Source organism: Vanellus vanellus, assembly GCF_965231255.1.
Source record: "Vanellus vanellus genome assembly, chromosome: 1".
Taxonomy (NCBI): domain Eukaryota; kingdom Metazoa; phylum Chordata; class Aves; order Charadriiformes; family Charadriidae; genus Vanellus; species Vanellus vanellus.
Genome location: NC_138905.1, coordinates 100,095,996 through 100,118,157, shown reverse-complemented (window position 1 = coordinate 100,118,157; position 22,162 = coordinate 100,095,996). Strand labels below are relative to the sequence as shown.

The 22,162-nt window shown below is 46.3% G+C and overlaps 1 protein-coding gene across 1 annotated transcript in view; it reads right to left on the bottom strand.

Moving 5' to 3' along the window:
* Positions 1-22,162, bottom strand: part of PHLDB2 (pleckstrin homology like domain family B member 2) — a 129,782-nt gene that overhangs the window by 60,384 nt on the left and 47,236 nt on the right. Inside the window, exon 2 of the mRNA XM_082479143.1 lies at positions 2,895-3,004. Coding sequence (XP_082335269.1) covers positions 2,895-2,949 — 55 coding nt within the window. The 5' untranslated portion in view covers positions 2,950-3,004. The remainder of the gene's footprint in view (positions 1-2,894; positions 3,005-22,162) is intronic.

Here is a 22,162-nt window from a genome sequence, read left to right as displayed (position 1 = left end):
TTTAACCTGTGCAGCTAGTGCATCCGAGCCCAAATATACTAATGAGCTCATTTCAAAGCTCAGTAGGAGATTGTCACCTTTCTGCTTACTCTGTGGATTGTCGTGCAAAGCTTCATGGAAAAATACAAAACCAAAGCCTGTTTTTCACAAGGTGTTTCAGCTCAGTGCTCTTAAAATACAAAGCTGTAACTACATCTGCAAAGAGCACTTTAGTTAAAAGATAGCCTTAAGGAAGTATAATGCTATTCTCCGTGACTTCATTCAAAACAACAAAACCACAAGACCACTAAAACCACTGACAGCGGTTTAAGGTCCCAGGTCCTAACCCTTGTTCAGAATTGTATTTTATATTCTGGAAGATGACACAGACCAAAATAGCCTTTGCTGTGGTGGATGTTATTGTTCAATGATGTGTCAAGCTCCCACCTACAGTTCTGAGCCCCACTTTGCCGAAAGCAAAGAAAGGAATTCAGGTCCTGACAGCGTCAGTCACTGCAGGAGATAAACAGGACCCCCAGCAGGCTCGCACTTAGACGTCAGCTGATGTAGGAATGGCACCATTAACACTTTTCAGCAGTTCCTTGGATGTGCTAGGGTGTGCTTCAAAGGAATAAAGCACTCTTCGGTGTCAGTTCCTGCAGAGCCAATGAGTGTTGGTTCTGAAAATAATGGTCAAACCTGGGATTTACTCTTGGCTCAGTCACATTTCACCTGTGACTTCAGCCACCTCATGAGAAACCTTATCTCAGCTTGTCACTCGGCAGGAAAACCTAACATCCAAATGTGTAAAGTGCCTTTAAAATCCTCAGAAGCAACACTTTAATCCTCTTCCAAGTACCACTTCAGACAATCATATGACCCTAGACACAAAACCTGGATTCCCGCCCCCCAGCAGAGCTGATATGAACCAGTTTCATTGAGGATCACTAGGTTCAGATACCCAGTGGAAGGTGGCAATGCATTCTTTGAGTGGGTGTTTGTTTCTTTCTTCTTGAGTCCTTTCTTGCTAACAAGGCAAAAAAGCCCGGAATTCCTTACTGTCCAGGGCATCATTCAAGAGACCTCCATGGCACTGGCTTCCTCTACGGACACTGTGGTAAGTCTAAGTGTGTAGCAACACATTCTCCTCAATTCCCAAGGAACAAACCCGTAAGTTTAAGAACAAAGGCAACCATCATTAATAATGTAATTGAATGGGCCGAAGATAAAGGGAGTCAGCATTACAGGGGAGGAAACAAACAAACACAGAATTAAAAGAAAAATCAAACACCTTCTTGAGCACAGGGGACCTGGCTAAGCATGTGTTAATTACAAGCTCTAGTACTGGCCAAAAACATTAACTTGCAGCTTCAAAACCAAGCCTCAGGTTTACTACTACATAGAGTTTAATATTTTTATGCAGACTGTGATTTTTTTTGCTGTGATTTTAACGTTATGATGATACAACTATCTAGGTTGCCTTTGAACCAGTAAGTTCAGGGAGCTCTCAGTCAGGCCATCGCCGCTGTGAGCAGTGAAACCGCAGTGTCTTATAATTTGACATTTTACTTGACATTTTTTAGCTATTTTCAAAACTTTTGATTAACAGCAATGACAAAGTTCAGATGAACAAAAGGATGAGCATGGGTCACGCTCAACGGAACTCTTGTCGGAACAAGACAAAATCATCTGGAAAAGATCAAGCATTCATCATATTAGTGATGTTACAAGGAAGAAGAACAAGATGTAAAAGTTATTTAAATGCAGAAATATAAAGCACAATGCGTCTTGCCTTGTATACTTCGCCTTCTATTGTGGAACAGAACCTAATTTCCATCCTTGTCTCTTTCTCCTTCCCTCTTCCAAATCTCTTTTCAAATTGAAAGCTCATCTCATATCAAAATTGTACTGTCCAAATCATAACTTGAAAACAGCTGAAGTTCAAATGTTTTTGCATAAATTCCACTGGCTCCTATATAAATAGCTTAGCAGACATACTAATGGGACATTAATAATTGTTTATTACTCCCTTGCAACACCAGTAGGGCACATTTAATCCTAAAAAGACAGGATGCTTTTGCCAAGAAACAAGTTAGCTCATGGAAACTTTCAGCCCTGTTCACCACAGCAATGAAGAGTTCATTGTATTTGAAATCCAAACAAGTACAGTAAGAAAAGGTCACAATACCTTCGTGTAGCCACTCAGATCCAATTTCTCTCTACCATACCTTACACCAGTTCTCCTGCGTTTTTGGTTCCAGCACCACAGTGCCCGCAATCATACGGTTAAATCCCAACCGGACGACAGCACATGTTTAGCTGAACTGTTGCTGCTTCCCACAAACCAGATCTTGTTTGTTTTGTTTATTTTTAGGGTAACGCTTGGGATGAGACTTTGTGAATACGCCAGGATGCGTTACACATCCCGCCTGACGCTGCCTTCGCATGCAGCTATGGGGACTGGGACCGGGAGCTGCGGCACGCAGCGTGCCCCGAACCCATCCTGCATCCAGGTCAGCCCCAGCTTTTTGCTCAGTAACCTTCAGCGTGCTGTGCAAGGCTCCTCTGTTCAGCAAAGTATTTGCTGCCTGGAGCTACACAGAAGGAAATTCTTCCTTTTTTATTTTTTTTTTTATTCTCCCCCCCCCCTTCCTTGTCTTCCTCCCCGACTTGTTTAGCTGGGGGTTACTGGTATCCGTTCCAGCCAGGCATTAAACTGATGGGGGAGGGTTGGCTGTCTGCAGTGTATCCAGCTGTGGCCTTATTTTGGCTGGTAAATGGAGTTAGACATGGAAAGAGAACAGAGCGCTGATCTTATCCACGTGTCAGGAGAATTAAAGGACCAAAATCAATAACCAAATTATGAAAGATCTCAGTACATTTACAAACAAACTTCATTTTTATTAACGGACTACCTGATCCAGCATTCTGAAAGGAAGAGAGGTTGCTTCTGTTCGGCAGCATATTCATCTTCTACAGGATGGCTAAAACAACGCTAATTTGAATGAACCAGATAAATTTTGACCTGCAAATAAAGTAACAAAAGAAAAGAATGTTGTGTTAAGAAATGTATTCTGAGAACATTTTTCAAATGTATACTATAGAACAAAATTGGCTTTTCTTACGGCAAAATTTCCAGAGATGACTCAAAAAGAAATACGTTAAAAGATATTTGGAAAGGGCAATCCATGTTTAATGTGGAGACTGTGGGGAAAAAAAAAACAAAAACAAAAACAAAAACATCTGCAGTTGTTTTAGAAGTTTAAAAGTCCATATTATTTGATTTGATAATCAGCTATTACCTATGATCCTGACTCTGTGCAGGCAGTTACTACTCACAGCTCCAGAGTTTTGTCTGCAATCCTGTGGCTTCCTTAGAAATCATTAACAATGTTGGACTTTTCTGCAGAAGATTTTATTTTTGAAAGCCCATAGCCCAATTTCAGCCCACGCAACACTAGCATCCTGCAATCACAAAGAAACCTATGCAGAAACAGGTATGCGATCCAACACACAGAAAATGTTTTGGCATGCAATGATTTCTGAGGTTCCAAAGAAGCCAGACTAGGAATGCAAAGAGATTTTTTAAAGTTTATTTAAAGAAAAATAAAAAAAAAAAAAAAAAGATATGGCTACAAGAGAGACTTGGCTTAAAAGAAATGACAAAATTAAACCCCAGCCACTCAAGACTAAAATTAAATCTAAATCCACACTGGAGATCTCTAGTGAGTTGCTCTATTAAAAGATTTATTTATTTTTTTTATACACACATCTGTTTTTAAAAGGTCGATGAAAAAGCTTTAAAAAAAATTGCATCAAGTGACAAAAATAATGGTGACCATCTGTAGATCCTCTGGGCTTTGACTCTGGACAAGCAAATAGAAGCGCGGCAGAAAAACAAGTGAAGAACGGAGACAGATGTCTGGGGCTGTCTAGAGACGAGCCACCTATTTAATTAACCGCAGTCGTCACAGCCCCAGTGTTTCAGCTCTCCATCACACAGACTTTTCCTGCCCCGCTTTTTCACGCTGTTATCCTGGGAGGACAGCCCTGGGAGAAGGGAGCCGGCCGCTAATCCCTGCAGAGGGAGGCTCCTTCACCACCACCTCTGGCCTTCTCCCTCACCGGCTCCCCCCACCAAGGGTGGTCTCCCACGGGGGGCCAGGCCCTGTCCCTCCCCGCTGCTCTCCCAGGAATCCCCCTGCAGTGCCCTCACTTCGCAGTGCTGCTTCTTTCTCTGCAGAGGTCATTTCTCGCTCCTAAAGAGAGAGTTTCCAACCCATCGAGGACCTCTCCCTCCCTCACAGGGAGAAGTGGGCTTCACCCTGACAGCCTCCTCCAAGAGCACGCAATCTACCGTTCCCTGAAAATGGCGCTGCTCTCCGAGGAGCCGCGGAGATGCGGGAGACCCTCAGACCGGGCCTCACCCACCACATCTGCCCCTTCCAGCACCACAGGACTGAAGTTCTCCAGAGCAGATGGTGGGAAACAGCCTGGAGAGCCAATAGCTTTTCAACGCAAATTTTGTGCCCAAGAGGTTATTCTGTTAACATGAAACATTTACCGCCCCTTTCACCTCCTTGGGTCTTCCACCCCACAGAGAGATGCTTTCCCTAATTCCTTCCAGCTTGCCTCCCATCCTCCAAGCTCACACCCTGCGGAGCATCCCAGGCGCCTGCCTTGCCCGGAGTGGAGCAGCCCCCCCAGGTAGGGCTACGGCCAACAGGCAGCCAACCCCAACAAGAGCTGACACCAGTTCTCCCATTTGTCAAACCGGCTCTCTGCCTGTTGCCTGCCTATGAAACGTGGAGGACCACAACAGAAATCCTGTTAAAACCGGCGCTACGTTGCCATCTTGGAGTATTGCTTGTGTAACCTCTATTAAAAACACCACACTTCAAGCCCAGAGCTCCTCAGAAAAGAGCCAAAAAATTAAACTTTTCAGGACATGTTCAACTTGACACAGAAAAATAGGGACTCTCGACATTTCACACAGTTCTGTAAGAGAAGTATAATTATATCATCCAGCAGAAAACTAAAACGTGGACAACGTGGAACTAAAAAACAGAAGAAAGGATTGCTTTAAAAGAAAGGAAAAGGTATAATTGGATTTTCTGGGTCTCTAACATTGCTGCTTTATGGTTAAAATAATTGGTAAGACCACCAAAAACCCTATCCTTTCTATCTCGTAAGATGATGACTACCACTTAATCAAAGTGACAAACATTAAGGAGAGAACAGCTGAGAGGGAAGGGTTTCTATGTAATTGAAAATTCAATCTTCAACTCAGTTTGGTGAATACCTGGGTTTGCTAATAGCCAAAAGGAAAAATGTCTTTTTTAAGGTTAAATATTTATATGGTTTCGGTTCAAGTTTGGGAACTCATTATACATCTCTCTTCTGAGAGGATGAGAGATCAGAGAAGTCGTCACCTAGCAATAATTGGATTTTTGTAAAATTGGAACTTTGTAAAACTCTCCACTGTGAGCATAAACAAGAAACAATGAATGAATTAATGAGCTCAGCAAATGAACAGCTCAAAATCCACAGTTTATCTGCTCTCATGAAATCATATTCTTTCAGATGAGGGTTATGCAGGGCCTCATCCAACAACCAGCGAGGCTGACTCTCGTTACAGAGCACATGCCGTGCTCTGCCTTGGCTGGAACGAAGCAGAATTATTTCATCTGGGATTTATAAAGTCATCTGAAGTGAATGTATACAGCATTACCAATCCTGTTTCATCTCTACAGTGCCCAGGCCAAATTAAGTTTTGTTTCACTAAGGACCAGAAGAAACAGTGATTCACGACTCAAACAGGCGGCCAGTCAAACAAAGGATTCCAGTTTTAAGACATTATAACACAGGGTGGCTTTACAGTAAAAGCTCCTTTCCTTTGGCGTAGGAGCCTGGAGCCAGAGCTCAACCAAGCCACAGCTCTACAGCTCTACTCCGAGTTTAGTCCATAGACTCGGGGCAACATTTTCTCAGCACGTAGTTTCTCAGCTCTTCCTTTACTTCTGCCCGGGCTGAGACCCACCTCCCGTCGGCCGAGCCTGCTCTGGCACCCGCTTTGCTCTTACGTTACCAACCGAGTGGGTTGCAGTGCCTCAGGCACTGCTAAAGTGCCCCTCTGACTGAAAATAAACAGTCCATTTTAAACAAAGCCCTCAAATTCGGCCACCTCTCCTTTAAGGTTTTTCTGCTCTTCATTGTTTCTTCATTTTCGGTTTCTCGCAAAACATTACCGGTGGTTCCCGCATGTCCCCTCTCCTGTCTCGGATGCTTCTCTTCGGAAACTCCTACAGCAGCGTACAGCCACCCACGGAAAACAGATGAAACCCTAAGTGGTGGAGGGCAAGGACAAAACCCCATCATTGCCACTGTCCACACAACATCATTAGAGTTTCATTTGTTCTGAAACAAGAAGGTTTTCAAATTATTAGGGTCTGTTTCAACTGTTCCAATAAAAAACACACTGTTTTGGGAACAAGAAAGCCTCTAAATTTTTTCACCCTGAACTAAATTTGGTGAATGAGCGCTGATGGCTCCGGTGCCTGGAGATTTAACTTTCCCACGGTATAGCACACCTACGTGCATAAATGGACTGCTCCATTACCAAGCTGACTTACCTTTTTCTTACATAATCTGAGGACAACATACTTGGTCCTGATTAAGTTTCTTTTCCCCTGACTTACTTTGCTTATTGACAAACAAAAGTCGTGATAGGCTTCAACTGACGGGAAAGCGAAACTCACCAGGATCTACAGTTAACCTCCAAAAACACTCAAGTGTAAATCTGTCTTTTCCCCAAAACCTTCAAGTTTGCTGTCAAACTAAAACAATATATTCACAGAAAGGGACCTGCATAATTTGGCGGAGATTCTGTACCCAAACACTAGCGAATGGACCCATCCTTAAGAGAGAGCACAGCCACCTCTGCCAAAAACTGGCCAACTCGTCAAGGCTGTTATCTAAAGGTCACTTTAAACATCCTTCTTCATTTCCTCCTCCTCCTCCTCCCCCGCAACACAATATACTAGACCCTAAACTACTGCTAATTTCCTGCCAGCGTAGCCCTGAAATCTGCTCAGTCCCTGGCTTTCCACCATATAGGTCCTGCAATACATCGGTCCCCGCAGTGCAAGCGAGCACAAGGTCCGGCTACAGGCACAGAGCGTTTTAGTTCCCAAAGCTCACGGCTTGGCACCTTCACCAACACTAAATAAATTAAAAAGCAAATATCTGTGAATCAGATTTGACTAAGTCACTCCCTCGTCATCCTGCAGGTTTCCGATGTGGAAAAGGGAGCGGCAGAGGAAGTCACTCTTACAGCTTATCTCTTCCTCTGAGAAATTATCGTGTTGGATACTGGAGAAGGAGCAGAAAGAGGGCAGTGCAACAACAACAGAAAACACCCTAAATAACTTCATTCCCCTCATAACCCACATCTATTTTACTGGAATGACTACCCCCAACTACTCCAAAAATTGCACCCAAATACGACATTTTTCATTATTCTGTCCTACTCTATAAGCATGATACTCTCCTACTTGATAAGGACTGATGTTGCAGGCATTGTCAAATCAACTGCTCTTTCCAGTAAATGGAAAACACATAATCATTTTAATCAGGTCATGACAACTGACAATTTTAAATATGCAACAAAAATGAAAACATTCATTACCACGTAAATACTATAGTTTGGTGACTACAAATTGCAATTTAAACCACTGACATAAGAGACACCAACTGCTGAGCGTGTCCAAATAAAAATGACAGTGAAAATGTTGAAGCTGTATAACTTTTGTGCCATAATAGCTACTCTTATCTGAAATTGAAACTGTTAAAGTACACATTTGAATGAATCTAATCTCATTCCTATGCATTTGGTAGGACAAGAGATTAGACCACCTACTCAAACTGCATTATTTTAGTAGACATCACTGCCTCCTCCTTATTTTGCAGTCACACAAACCACCGTTTCATCTGGACTAGCTCACTGAGATACTTTTGAGATGAGGAGTGTTAATTCTTTTCTGCCCAAACAAAAGCCACCACCAGGTAGAAATGTATTAGAAGAGATTTCTGTTAAAACAATGAACTCTCTTCTTCATGCAGAAAAACAGGGCTGGCAGAGGACAAGCCAACCTCAAGTCATACTCCTCTTTTCTATCTCGGTGGCTTTCTGGTAGTCAAACTTAAGAGTCATTTATCTGACCCAATGACTGATTCATCTCACGCCAGTAACAAAGAGCTCCCTGGTATTATTCTGACACTATTTCATTAACTCCTTTTGTATTGAAAATTTGAGCAGGCTCAAAAGATTCGCAAATTGAGACTTAAAAAATTCACAGAGACATGGCAAATAGAAAGCTCTGCTGGTGGCTGGTGGACTGTGATTGCTTATATCTCATTGTGCGGGCTAACAAAACCCAAACCAGACAACATAGCTGGTGTAGTAATAAACGTACATAAATATTCTAGACCAATATAATTCTCACTCCTGAAGCCCAGGAAATACAGACTTTCTTCATCTAAAATTTCAGGAAGGGGGTTGAGTGAAAAACAGTTACAAATCCAAATTCATACTGTATAGGAGCAGAAATTCTCACTGTGCAAGAGCAGAAAGACCCTAAAGAGAAGCTTCTCCTTTCTCACCCTACCTAACACGATAAACTTGGCTCTAGGATGCCCCTAACAAACTCAATGAGAGTTTGCCATACACAGCAGGTAGCTAAGTCTCAGAAAATCTAACCAGCTAGAAAAAATTAATCAGAACAGCTTCAAAGATAATCTACTCCTTTTTTCTTTTCTTTTTTTTTTTTTTTTTTTGCCTTCTTGAACGTCCTTACCATTTCTTTCCCGTCTATTGCATTTTCCCACTCTCCCAGGCAACCTTTGCCCACGATCTGCTTTCCTCTGTGCTGATTTCTTTCACTGCCACTTTGTGCCCGTCACTTCCTTTTGTTAATCAGTCCCCTCCAGTGCCCACTCATCCTGACAGTTTCTGTCTCTCTTACTTCGTTTGTCCATTTCTCCTCAATTTGTCTCCTTCCCGAGACGCCTGCCCCATATTTCCAAACGTCCCCCCTAGCTCTTTAACGCTTCTTCATTTTCCGGCGCTCTCAGGGCAGCGAGCGTGCCCCCAGACTAAATGCTTCTCATCACACTTGCTTGGCAAACCGCATCATGACAGTGACAGCTCAAGTGGCATCCGCCCCGGCTGCTGTGCTGCCAAGCCACGGGCCTGCCTGCACAAATGCAGGGCAGCACTTATCAGCGAGTCCCAGGACTGCCTTCCCTGAAGCAAGGAATGCAGGTATTATACCTGCACTTAAACTATTTGGCATAATTAATTAAGGAAGTTAAACAAAATAGTTGACTTAAAAACTGATTCCACCTGCGTGAGATTCGAGTAAGAAAAAAGAAGCCTGGTCACGTTTATGGAGTTCACTCCCATATTGCAGTCTCTGGAGGACCTTCTACAGCAGAAAACGCCTCTTGGATTTCTGTGGCATCTTGGATGTGCCCCACCGGTCTGAAACAAAACCTAAACGAACAGCATCTCCTCTGAACACCCGAAACAAGGCATCGTCTTACAGCTGTATGGGAAGCACTGCTGTACTGCCAGTTACTGCACATCAGAATTAACTGTTTAACAAACTAAAATTGAGAGAATACACACCACGTGCAGTGAACACAACGTTAATTCCTTCATAAACAATCACCAGCACTTCCCCTCACCCACTTTCATTATTGCAGCTTTTCTCTGGATCTTCAAGTGGAAAAGACAGACAAGAGCTTCCCATCCAAACCCCTTCCGTCCTTCTGACCCAACTCCAGCCTCAAGGTGGACCTGCAATCTTATCTGACCCATCCTCTGCTTCCTATCTAAAACCAAAATACCCCAAATTTTTCATTATGGACTTTGTTCCTTCCCAACAATGGTCAATTGGTGTCTTTGCATACTTTCAAGGAGCTGGTATCTGATAAGCATAGACAGTAACTGATACGGAAAAAATGACTACTCTTCCTGTCCTGATTGCTGCCAAAGCCTTCCATTCCCTCAGTACATCCACAGACACACAAAAGAGTCAATTTAGCATTTTTCAAAATGGAAGAGAAATAAATTTCTGGTGTGGAAAAGGAACTGTGTAAAATGAACAAAAATGGTAATATTGCCTCCTGAAACGACAGGGTGTTAGTATTCAACTGCCCTAAAAGTACCTCTTCCTCTGTTACCCTCTTAGTTCAGCCTACCCCTTCCCTTGACAGCAAAGGTAGGCACTCTTCCATCTTCTGATTACTTCATCCCCTTTCTCTCCTAGATCGTGTCTTTCTGCTGTGGGAAAGCAATCCATCCTCATCCTCTGCAATTCCATTTGGCACCTCCTCCCATCTCCCTTCCTTTCTCGTGTTAACACCTTATCTTTGGGGACCTTATCTATGAGAATACAGAGAAAGGAGAAACTGAGAAGTTCACCAGACCTGAGAACTTGCAAAACTGCCTCTCTCTTCTCTCCCTCTTCCCCCCAAGGTGAGGGAAGGTGCGGCACAAAGATGAAATATTCACCATGTTCTGACTGGCAACACGTCCACCCAGCTGCCCTGCAGGATGCAGACGCGGAGGATTCGGGTACATAGAGAGTCGAGGCACGCAGACAAGATGACACGTTGAAAAGATGAGCATTTGGGGGAACAGGAACTGGTGGCAAAAGCCATGTGTTTCGGATCACACAGGCACTGGGCGGCAGGAGCGGAGAGCCCATCTCTCCAGCCTTTATGTCCGCACCGCCCGTCTATTTACACTTCTGCACACGGGGAAATTCCTCGGGCAGCTTTGAGGCGGGCGGAGAAGGAGCTGGGACTGTGGGCTTTCCAGCCCGTTCCTCCGTTTTGCTGGAAAGGCAGCAGGTAGCTTTCCGAAAAGGCTCCCTCCCATCTCCCAACCCGAATCCCCCACCCAGCGGGCGGCTCCGGGCGCCGCCGAAGCACACCCCGGCCCGGGCTGCTCCGGGGGCGACCGCCGGGCTCTAAACCTGCCGGAGGGGAAGGGGGGAGACCTGAGCCCCAAAACCCCTTGATTTCCCCAAGCCAGCCGGACGTAACGCCGGATTCCTGTTGCTCAGCTCAACCCCGGCGAAGCCGAGGCGGCATCCATCACCCGCTCAGCCCCGGCAGGAACCCACCTCCCCCGGGCACCGCCGCCTTCCCACCGCCGCAGGAGGCTTTAAAAAGCCACCAGCCTAACAAAGAAGCGCGGACAAAGAGCCCCGTCCTTCGTCTCCCCCCGCCGCCAGGTAGATCGCCGCCGACGGAAAAAACCCACCGAGCCGAGCCCCGCCGTTCCTCCCCCTCGGCCCACGGACGCGCGGGGACGGACGCCCCCACCGCCGGCCGGGGAAGGGGGCTTTGTTCGCCGGCGGGGACGCGGCAGCGCCCGGGGAGGGGGGGAAACACCCGGACAAAGAGGGAGAGGCGACTGGCGCCGAACGGCAACACGGGGGGAGCCCCGTCCCTTTTAGCTTCAGGGTCTCCGAGGAGCGGGGGGTGACACGGACACCCCGCCGCCCCCACCCGTCAGAAACGCGAAGAGGGTGGGGGTTAGCACAAACTCCCCTAAAAGTAGCCAAAACCCGGGGACAGCTGTGAGCAGCTGAGCCGGCGTCAGCCCGGGCTCTACCCGCCCGGGAGGGACCCTCTCCCCCATCCCCGAGAGCGGAGCCGCCGCGGACCGCCAGCGGTACGCTACACATCCCCCCCCCCCGCCCCCCCCGGCGGGACGGCGCTTTCCCCCGGCCCCCCCACTCACCGCCGCCGCCTCCTCCTCCTCCTCCTGCCGCCGCTGCCCCCCGCGCATCCCGCTGCCCGCCCGGCCGCCGCCGCTGCCAGCCCCGCCGCCGCCTCCCGCCTCCCCTCGCCGCCGCCGGGAGCCGCCCCCCGCACGGCAGCCAGCGCCGCCCCGCGCAGGGCTGGGGCGTGGGGCACCCCCGCGGGCGGAATGGTTCGCTCCCCTCAGGCCGGGGTCGCGGGAGCGGGGCGGCTCAAGGGGACCCGGAATGGGGGGGGCGGAAGGTGGATGGGCGGCGAGGGGAAGACGCGCACGGGGAATACCGACAGCGCGGGGGCGGAGGGGAGGCTCGGCCGACGAGGGTCTTGCCGGGGCGCCCCGGGGGGGGACAGCCGGCTGAGGGGCCGCCGCGGGCGCTTCGCGATGCATAAATGTGAGTCGCATGGCAATTTCCTGCCGGCGAGAGGAGCTGAGCAAAGAGGGCGGCTCGGGGGGGCAGCGGCCCGGCTTCCCTTGCCTGCGGCTGGGGGGTGCCTTTACCTGCCCCCTCCCTCCTCCTCCTCCTCATCATCATCCCCGGGGGAGCCGTGTTGGAGAGGGGGGCTGCCCTCCGCCCTCCTAACCCCGGAGGGGGAGCTGGGTTGCCCCCGTGCCCCGGTGGGGTGTCCCTGGTGGGGTGTCCCTGCCGCCCACCCCAGCCCGGGGGTCGCCACCCTGCTGCCGCCTGCCAGAAGCCTTCCTGCAGCTTAGTCTTACCTGAAAAAAACACACGTGGGCATGTATGTGTGTCTATAAAATACACGTACATATATGTCTACAATACACATGTAAATTTTATATATGTATATGTACACATATATGTGTGTATATATACATATATGTATACACACATGATATATATGTATACACATGATATATATGTATATATACACATATGTGTATATGTACATATATGTATATGTATATACGTGTCATGTTTATTCATATATATATTTGTATTTTAGATATACGTGTACTATATACACACACATATATATGTGTATACACACACAGGGCCCCCAAAAGACCCCCGGTCCAGGCCCCATGCATCAGCAAAGGATGCACACAGGTGGCATCTGCCACCACCAGCATTTTGCTGTCCCAAAGCGGGGAGCGGGCCTGGCTAGCGGGGCTTTCAAACCGAAGCAAGCGTACAGTGCAAACCAACCCCGGCTCAGCAAAGCGCGTTTGCCCGAGCGGTGCAGCACGCCTCTCCTGTCCCGTGTGTGGCGAGCGGTTGGGGGTGCGGATTCGGAGGTGCCCGCTCAGTGACAGAGGCAGCGATGCTAACCGAGGCTCACCGCTGGCTTGCAGCTGTCCCGAGGGAAACAACAAGGGCCAGGAGCCTCTGGGGAGGTGCCGTCCCATCCCCGGGATCGGTGGGTGCTGGGAGCCCGGGGCGTGTAACGAACCTTGGCTTTCCGAGCGCACGTACAGTGTCGGCTTGGTAAGGAAAACGCCAGCGATGAGAGACGCGAGCCCGCCTGGAGGACTGTGCTTGGGGCAGCGAGCCAGAGTATCCTGCATGGCGATCTTGTTCCGTGCTGTGTGGCCTCGTTGCTCTACCTTTCCCCTTTGTTTCCCAAAGAGGAAATTCGGGGATGGCAGCACGTACCTGCTGCGCAGGGGTCCTGCGGGATGGGTCGAAGCTCACATGGCACTCACCATCGCTGACTGTTCCCATCCACCACGGGGAAATGGGGTTCGTTGTGATCCGGCTCTTGCCTTGTGTATTCCAGGGGATATTTTACTTGGCTAAAGCCATTACTTTACCACAATATAAAGTTTGTAATAACTCATTAAAATCTGGAATCTGTATAGTAACACCCACAGTACCAGAGAATATTAAAAAAATATACAAATAAATGGCCTCGGCTGTCCTGCTGTCTACTGTAGTTTACATATAAAAAGACAAGCTTTTGAGACTAATTACTCTAATAATCAGAACCTAGATGATCTCTTCTTCTGCGGTGCCCCCACAAATGTCCAAGTGCTTCATTTACTCCTAGTGTTGAACCTGGCTCTTCTGTTTCGTTCCCTGAACAGGCAAGAAGGAGCACACGCAGTTAAAAAAACAAAGGCATATACGTGTAACGAATGCAGAGTTGGGCACATGCTCACAGCTGGAAGAGGCGAGAATGACTTTTAACCCTGCCACAGCCAGAGCCGAAAGCAGCCAGCCTTCCCTTCGTCTCACGTGATCTTCCTTTTCCTTTTAAGTGGGAAAACGGTAAGTAATAGTCTGCAAAAATCTCCCTAGGGAAAATGATGCCTATTAGTACAGAAAGGAGTAACTCTGCACTTGCGGTTGAACTGTTACTCTGAAGGACTTTCGATATGCTGGCTGAAATGTTCCTTTAGTTAGTTTCTACGCAATAGGTGAGGTGGCAGCAAAGTCGGATCAGGCAGAGCGTGTGTTTCCCCTCATACATGCACACTGGGAAAAATTTATCCGAGTCAGTGTCATCTGTTTCTTGGCAGCAAAGGAGAGAAAAATAAGGAATAAAGCTTATTTCTAACATAACAAGAGGTACTCAAAACCAGCCATAGCTGAGGCCCTAAAATAACTTGATAAGTTGGAACGTCGAGCAGGCAAGAGCCTGGCAATTGAAAAACACGCAAAAAAAATGCTCTATTGGACTTTTTATGAGTAGGAAATACTTAAAACCTAGCAAACAAGTTAAACTCCAAAAACTAAAGAGCTGAAAGCTCTTGTTGGAACAAAAGCAGTGATACTACCATTAAAGAAAGTCAGGAAAAACGGTATGGAAACTTGCACGAGAGCTACAAGTCGTAGATGGGTTCAACAGTCCACCTAGCTAGCTTTAACTGTTGCCGTGAGAGTTGCACGGCTACATCAACTGTATTGCATATCATGGAGGCTTTTAAAGTCCTCCACCCCTGAGTATTCAAGCATGCCCAATAAAAGTTTTGTTTCCATGGTAATTCATATAAGTAGAAATCAAATGCTGGAATGTTTGCAAAAAGTATGCTGTAATCAGGAGCATGAAAGGCGGTAATGAAATACTTCAGTGCCATGCTTCTGTAACAGGGAAGGAGAGATCACTTCAGCTTCTTCAGAACTGAAGTCACCTCTGAGCAGGCACCCTCAATCACAACCTCTGCATTACCTCGTCCCTCACCTTTTCAGATTTTATCCACCTCAGGTGTGGACATGACTGCGTATCTGTCAAATGAGCCAGAGCCCACAGCCGGGAGTTGGCTCAGGTTTTATGCTGCCTGCAGGAGGAGAGACAATACCAGCCTGACAAAGTCAGGTGAGATAAAGCTGCCCATTGATGACTGGGTGTAGTTACACCCAGTGTTTTCTTTGGTGGCAAAACTGGTCTGGTTTCTTCCCTTTCCTGCCTTAAACTATTCATTTGGGTTCCCAATCTATAGTTTGTGACCATCTTTGGCGGGCTGACGCACTTATTTGTGAAAAACAGATTGAGAAAATGATCCAGGTGAAACCTCTTCCTTCCCTACACCTCTTCCCCCTTCTAAAAAAGGTCCAACGAGTACTTGCATTAGAGTGACTGATGAGAAGAGGAGCAATGTGGATCTGAGCAGCTGTGCTCGAGACAGAGCCTCCATTTCTTGAACCGGTGTCACCAAGACACCAATGGGTTATTAAATTGCACCCTTTTTGAACAAACACGTCACAACAAATGAAGTCGTAAGGATTCGGTGCTTTCCAGCATGTAACCAGACCATTTTGAACTACTGCCTCGGTGAAGAAACCCAGCTGTTGCTTGCCATTGCAGAATAAAACTGCACAACTGTTTATAGCTTGAAAATAATAACAATGGTCACAACCAGAACTGCTGGTGAAACTTCAAAGCAAGCGGTGATTCTCCTGTTGTAACTTCCACAAAGATATTTTGAGGCAGTGTAGCAGGCTGGACTCCAGGTATTGAAAGAAACTCGATTTTTGAGGCTCATTGGAAATCTCTGCAAAATAAAAACGCAACCTGGAGCATTCATCAGTACCATTCTGGTGAAAAAATCATGCCCAATAGGTACACTGGTTGTCAAAGTTAAAAATCTGAAAATCTAATGCAGCACACAGCAGAGAGGTATATCAAACAATTATAAAATAACGTAAGCTGAAGTTCAATCAGTGGAGCGTTCTTGTGACGCAGCCTGAAACTTTCTTAAATCGTCACACAAGAGCTATCAAGAAGAAACTGCCCGGGAAAAATAAGTTACATGAGTAATCAAATCTCATGCTCCAGGGTACAAGTCAATTGCTGGAAGGGTCAAGAAAGGAATTTCCTCACTCTCTTCCTTTGCACAGTTGTACACAATTAACTAGGTTGCAATTGCAAGGCAAGAAAGCAGTTAGGTTTTGCGTTCCTCTGAATGATCAAGCGCTGGCTGCTTTTGCAGCTGAATTCAGAGCTGAAGGGACAGGTCTGGTAGGTGGGATTTGCTGTGCTTCTCTGAGGCTTTGCCTCGATTTGCAGCGCAGTTGTGAGATCTGCTCTTCCTTTGACGCCGACCGCCTCGCTCAGAGCATGGCTGCACTGCAGAACTACCATTAAAGTGAGGACTCGACTAATTTAGGCGGTTAGTTTTCTGTTAATAATAAGTCGTTACCTTAAAAATGTCTCTATCCAGAAGTTGCACAACGCATAATGACTCACTGAAGTAGTAGCAATGTTGTAGCCATAATGGCCTAAAGATATAAACAAGATTTGTTGAAAAGGTAACCATTTTTATTAAAGCAACTAGACCTTTTAGTGCAATAAAAGATCATGCTGTTTCTTCCTTAAGTAGAACATTTTTAGTAATCAAAAGGATTTTTGCTAACCCAGGCCAGACATTACTCTGCTTCAAATCACAAGAGCACTACCTTAGTCGTTTGTGTATGGCTATCTGTCTTTGCAGCTGATTAATTGCTTCCCTTCGCTAGAATCGGCATGCTTCTGTGCATGGGGGTGGCTTAGGACTTAATTAGCCAACCCTGATGCTGCAGCTAAGCTCACTACAGTGTTACTAAAGTTCTTCTGTACACAATTTTTGATATCTGATCTGTGAGCAAACATGTTGAAAACTGCAAGCACTGTGTCTACAGGCAACACCTTGGTCCACGCTCCTCATAGATGTTAAGTCAGCAGGCAAATGGTTGGCAGGAGACATGGTACAAATGCCACAGCTACACTGGTTTACAAATTACAGTCGCAGATTAGGGCAGCAACTCATTGTGTACTCAATGGTTGGATACAACGATATCGTCATCCTACAGTTGCCCCTTCTAGACTTACCTTTTCCCCAGCAAGCAATAAACTGATTCGTAAGTTCCTAGATGCACCTTAGTTTGGGGACTTATGATTTGCCTGGGATGCTAAGCCAGGGAAGTCTTCTGTTCTCCTCTGGTCTCTGTCTTTATTTATCAAATCCAGGTGCAGAAGTCTTATATATTTAACAATGCGGTGGTGTGTCGTGTCAGTGAGTTAGTACTTTCTTTAGCAGGAAATGAGAAGAAATCCAAAAGCATTTAAGCCACTTGTCCAAGGTTACATGTGAAATCTCAGTGGGAACAAGGTGTGGAACGCAAGAACCCAAGATACTACTTTAATTTCACAGCTCATCTGTGTAAAGATAGATCTCTCTGTGTTGAAATACTCGTTTGGTTTCTTCCTCCTGCAAAAAATATTCTTCCCCTTCTGATGAATATCAATTGATTAAAAGAGTTGAAATGCATTTCTACCAAAAGGAAAGATGGTGCCAAAACTTATTTCATTCTCTTTAGAGTCATTTGGGCTGGAATTGACGTAGCGGCTTTCATAAAGGAAAAAGCTCTTCCTAACAAAGTTTAGATAAAACATATCCTCACAGCTGATTCGTAAAGCTGCCTTTGCTGACAAGTTTTTATATGTGCGTTGAGAAGGGCTGTAGAGGTTTTTTCTCAGCAGATGGCCTGCAAATGTGGAATTAAGTCCCATTAGCAGCACAAAGGATGGCACAATATTGCCGCTACTTTCCTGCACTAATAGGGGCAGAATAAGACACAGAGTTATATTTTAGCCTCAGCTTTCTGGGATTTTTCTCTGAATGGAGGTGGGATTAAAAGCAACTGAAAAATATAAATTATAACCTTTTTCTCCCTATGTAGCCCTCCCTTAAAGCTGCCTTACATACTTAGACAAAATATACAAAGCCCAAATATAAACATCCTGATGATGCACTAATGCCCAAGGCAAAATCAACCTAAATCAAAATAGTAGTCAAGCGATAAGCCACCATCTCACCGCCCCACTGCGCTTGCACCCCCTTCAACAGAATCCTAAAAATATAGTGGGGTGGTGGAGAGGGTGGCAGAATGGATTACGTTCAGCTCCTGTCAGAAGGTGCAGGGGACGGGGGGACATGGCCCAGCATTTCCCCGCAGGTTCTTCATCCGACGTGCGCTGTAGGAATCTGGCTCCCGAGGCCGGCCCAGCTTCTGTACCAGCCTGCTCGTTGGCGTGCGAGGCACGATACGGCACGTACCCCTCACATATGGCCACTGCCAGATTAATCTGTGTCACGTTCTTCCCTTTTGCCCTTATGTCAGGTCCATTTTGGGTTACCCTGGGGAGTAACGGGGCACCATCCTACTGGTACTGGTATTTCCCTGTGCCTGCTGTTGGTGCCGTGAGTTACTCGGAAGAAAGCAAAGCACTTGGGTACTTGAGATTCAAAGCTCCACATCCCCCGGCCTGCCCAGCCTGCGGTGGCTAAGGCCTCTGCCTTTTAACCAGGAGCTGAAGCTTTTATGGGTGTTCCTGTTTAAGGTAAAACAGGACCAATTTTGTTCAGTAACTTTGCTTCTTAGCTGGGCCTCTTCTAACTACTGAAATTAACTGCATATTGTGCAGACACTGTTTGCTCCCAGAGTGATAAGACCCATGTTTATAGCTGATGCCCAGGCATGGTATGCAGAGAGGCTCCTGCTTATACTTATTGCTATAACACCCCAGGGCAGCTGACTTTGTTACTTGCCCCGTTGGACGGTCGGAAGCGGAAAAGCGTAGAGGGGTCCCACCTGCAGGGAGGAGCGGACAGGACAGGTGACCCAAAACTGACCAACAGGGTATTCCATCCCATCTGCATCACGCTCAGTATAAAAGCTGAGGGATCAAAGGGTCAGCTCTCTTTCTTCAATAGCCAGTGTCCAAGGAGGACTCGGTCTGTTCGTCTGCCTTTGATCACAATCCTGAACGCAGATCCAGAACCCAGTTCTGGTCCATCACTGAGTCCAGTCTGGGATGTCACCAGTGCCAGCTGGTGACATCATGATTGTCATCCTGGGAGCTCCATATGGTTTTGTATATATTTCATTCTTTCCTTTTTATTATTAATATTTCATTAAAGTAGTTTAGTTCCTTCTAAACCCATAAGTCTCTTTTTCCCTCCTCTGCCTCTCTCTTTGAAAAGGAGTAGAGGGGAGCATCTGTCGGTCCCATCTGGGGTGCCCCACATCCCCAGTAGCCGATTCAGCATAAAACACGACAATGGGGCGGCACCTCAGCTAACAGTACATTGGTAAACCAAAAAGCAAACAAACTCAGCTATTCGAGGAATACGAGAAGTTTGGAAATGCTATTTTACATGAGCTGGACTGTGTCAAGCCTGCGGATTTTTCACTGTGAGGGTGGTAAGGCACTGGAACAGGTTTCCCAGAGAGGCTGTTGAGGCCCCATCCCTGGAGGTGTTCAAGACCAGGCTGGACGTGGCCTCGGGCAACCTGGTCTAGTGGGAGGTGTCCCTGCCTATGGCAGGGGGGTTGGAACTCGATGATCTTCACGGTCCTTTCCAACCTAAACCATTCTATGATTCCATGATTTACGCGCATACTCTTGTCAACATGGCTCACCTGAGAGCGCCTGTCTCCATCCCGCAGCGCTGCTCCCAGCAGCCCGGGGCAGTCTGTTTGCAAGGAAGCCCCAGACATGCTCTTCAGTCAGGGCTTGCACTGCTGTGGCCACCACACCACGTGCTTCCAATGAAATTCCCACTGACTGATGTAGGATTAGGCCCACAGGAAGCAGTAAAATATGCTTGCTGATCCCGGAGTATCACAGGAAATTAACATATGACAATCTTTAACACATTGTTTTAATAAATTATAATTTTGTACTGCAGTTTAAAGACTGCTGTGAAATCTGAGATAGGAAGCTGGGGGTGGTCTCGCTTCTTTTTTATAATGCCTTGTTTGCACGTTGCATGTTTTTTTCCATCCTCTTTGTACTACTGAAACCCTAAAACAGTCGGGGGGGCATCCCAGCGTCCGTGAGCAACAACATTCATTTTGGTTGCAAGCTCCACGCGCTGTCCCGTAAACCAGAAACCCATTCTAACCAAGAAGAGAAACGCGCTATCATCTCAGTGATACACTTTGCCGACAGGGCATAAATTAGGTAGCAATACGAAAGGGGGACACAAAAGTAGCTCGTAAGAGCCCGGCGATTAGTGCTTAAAGAGAGGAAAGTCTGACAGCAGATCCTCGTTAGACTTCGGAACAGTTTGTCATTAGCGTGCTTTTTTAAACCTCAGAAGTTTAACAGGAGAAAAATGTTTCTTTCTGCCTCAGATCTCCTCTCTAGTTAAGGGAGGTTTCAGGTTCCCCCTCCCCCCTCCATTTCTGGAGAGGCTGCCAAGTTTTCCCAGAGCTAAAAGCAACAACTTTCTGTTAAACGTTACTTCATGCTTCTGGTATTAATCTAATAGGAGGCTAGATGGGGAGGAGGGGGAAGCAGCAATGAAAGCTTATTTCCTGCCATGCAGTGGGAAACCCATGGCAAATTCAGATCTAACACTAATTTTAACAGCTGGACGGCTGCTTTGGCTTTTACTTGCCATAGGAACATGCAACTGCATACTTTTTTTGTTGTTGTTGTTGTTGTTATAAAAAGAAAAGAGACATCAAGCAAAAGGCAAAATAAAAATAAGGCTTGCAACTGTAAACAGCCTGATTAAACCATCCTATTCAACTATGCTAGAAATATCAACACAGTTTGCAAATTGCCTCTCGTTTCTGTTAACATTTCTAATAAGAATGTTCACGGAAACAGAAAATATACAAGGAAATCGTCTTGCTAATAAGCACTTCAACAAACATTTACTTGGGAAATGCTCCAGCTGTAAAGAGTCTTAGCGGGTTTGAGAATCACGCAGTTGGGACACTGAGAGAAAACCCCCTGATGGAGGTGAAAAAATCATAGCAAAAAGAGCAGGTTGCGAACACTCAACATCTAAGTCAGAGACAACGGTCCTGTAGCCGTTCATGGTGATATATAACATACACTGAAGAACCTCTCTCAAGCATGCAGCGTGCCAGTAGACAACTTCTTGTATTCAGCCTCCGTTCTCTGGATATGTTCTTTATTAGGAAGGATTTGACTATTCTGATAATAATTGTTGGGAGGTTGATGGCGACAGGGTAGCCCTTTATCTCGACTCTTAAAAAAATGTTGTTTTCCTCCTTTCATGCTTTTTGCTCAGTCTTTGCTCCACCTGTTTCTCACACGCCATATGGCTCAAATCACGACATATTGCAGAAGTCAAGATTTTTTTATGTTGATGCAAAGAAAGCTTAATACAGTACACATGCTGAAATTGAACCCTGTTTTGTAGATAAAGCGGGGCTATAGCTTGTTTGTGCACGCTGTGTGTACGAGGAAGGATCTTTACCGCAGATGATCTCGGTTATAAAGCTTTACCTGCCCACTGGCGCCTGCAATCAACGGAGCGAACCTGGCAGCTGGTTTTTATGTCACTAGCTGCAGCCAGCTGTGAGACTGAAAGTGTTAATAACCGTTTTCATCAGTCCCAGGCTTGCATGAAGCAAACTGGAAGACTCAAAAGACTCTCAAGGGTAGCGATGGCAGAAAAACCCCAGAAGCTAACACCCAAAACATGAAATAGAAGCTACGCTATGTGAGCCGGGAGGCTTCTCGCGGGGCAGATAAACACAGGGCTGGAACATTTGATAGCTTGAAGTACTGATGGGCAGGAGAGACGAAAAATAAAAGCCTTGAAAACAAATGAGAGAAGAGTTGCACTGAATATCACATTAGAAAGATGTTTAAAGAGATGGAGCTTCTTAGGGGTGCAGTACTGCTGAAAAGAAGGAGACGCCTAAAAAGAAAACTGTTTCCATTTTCTTTATTCTGCGTTCGTAAAACCCAGGACATTATGCACAGTTTTTAAGTCGACAGGATCATTGCCATCGCTCCCTCTGTACTCCAAAAATTCCAGCTGGTATCATGTTTTCCTTGTAATGGAAACAAGCTGGCAGGACTTCAAAGACTTGATAACAGCTTATATAGAGGAAGGACAGCATTAGTTAGTTATACTTCA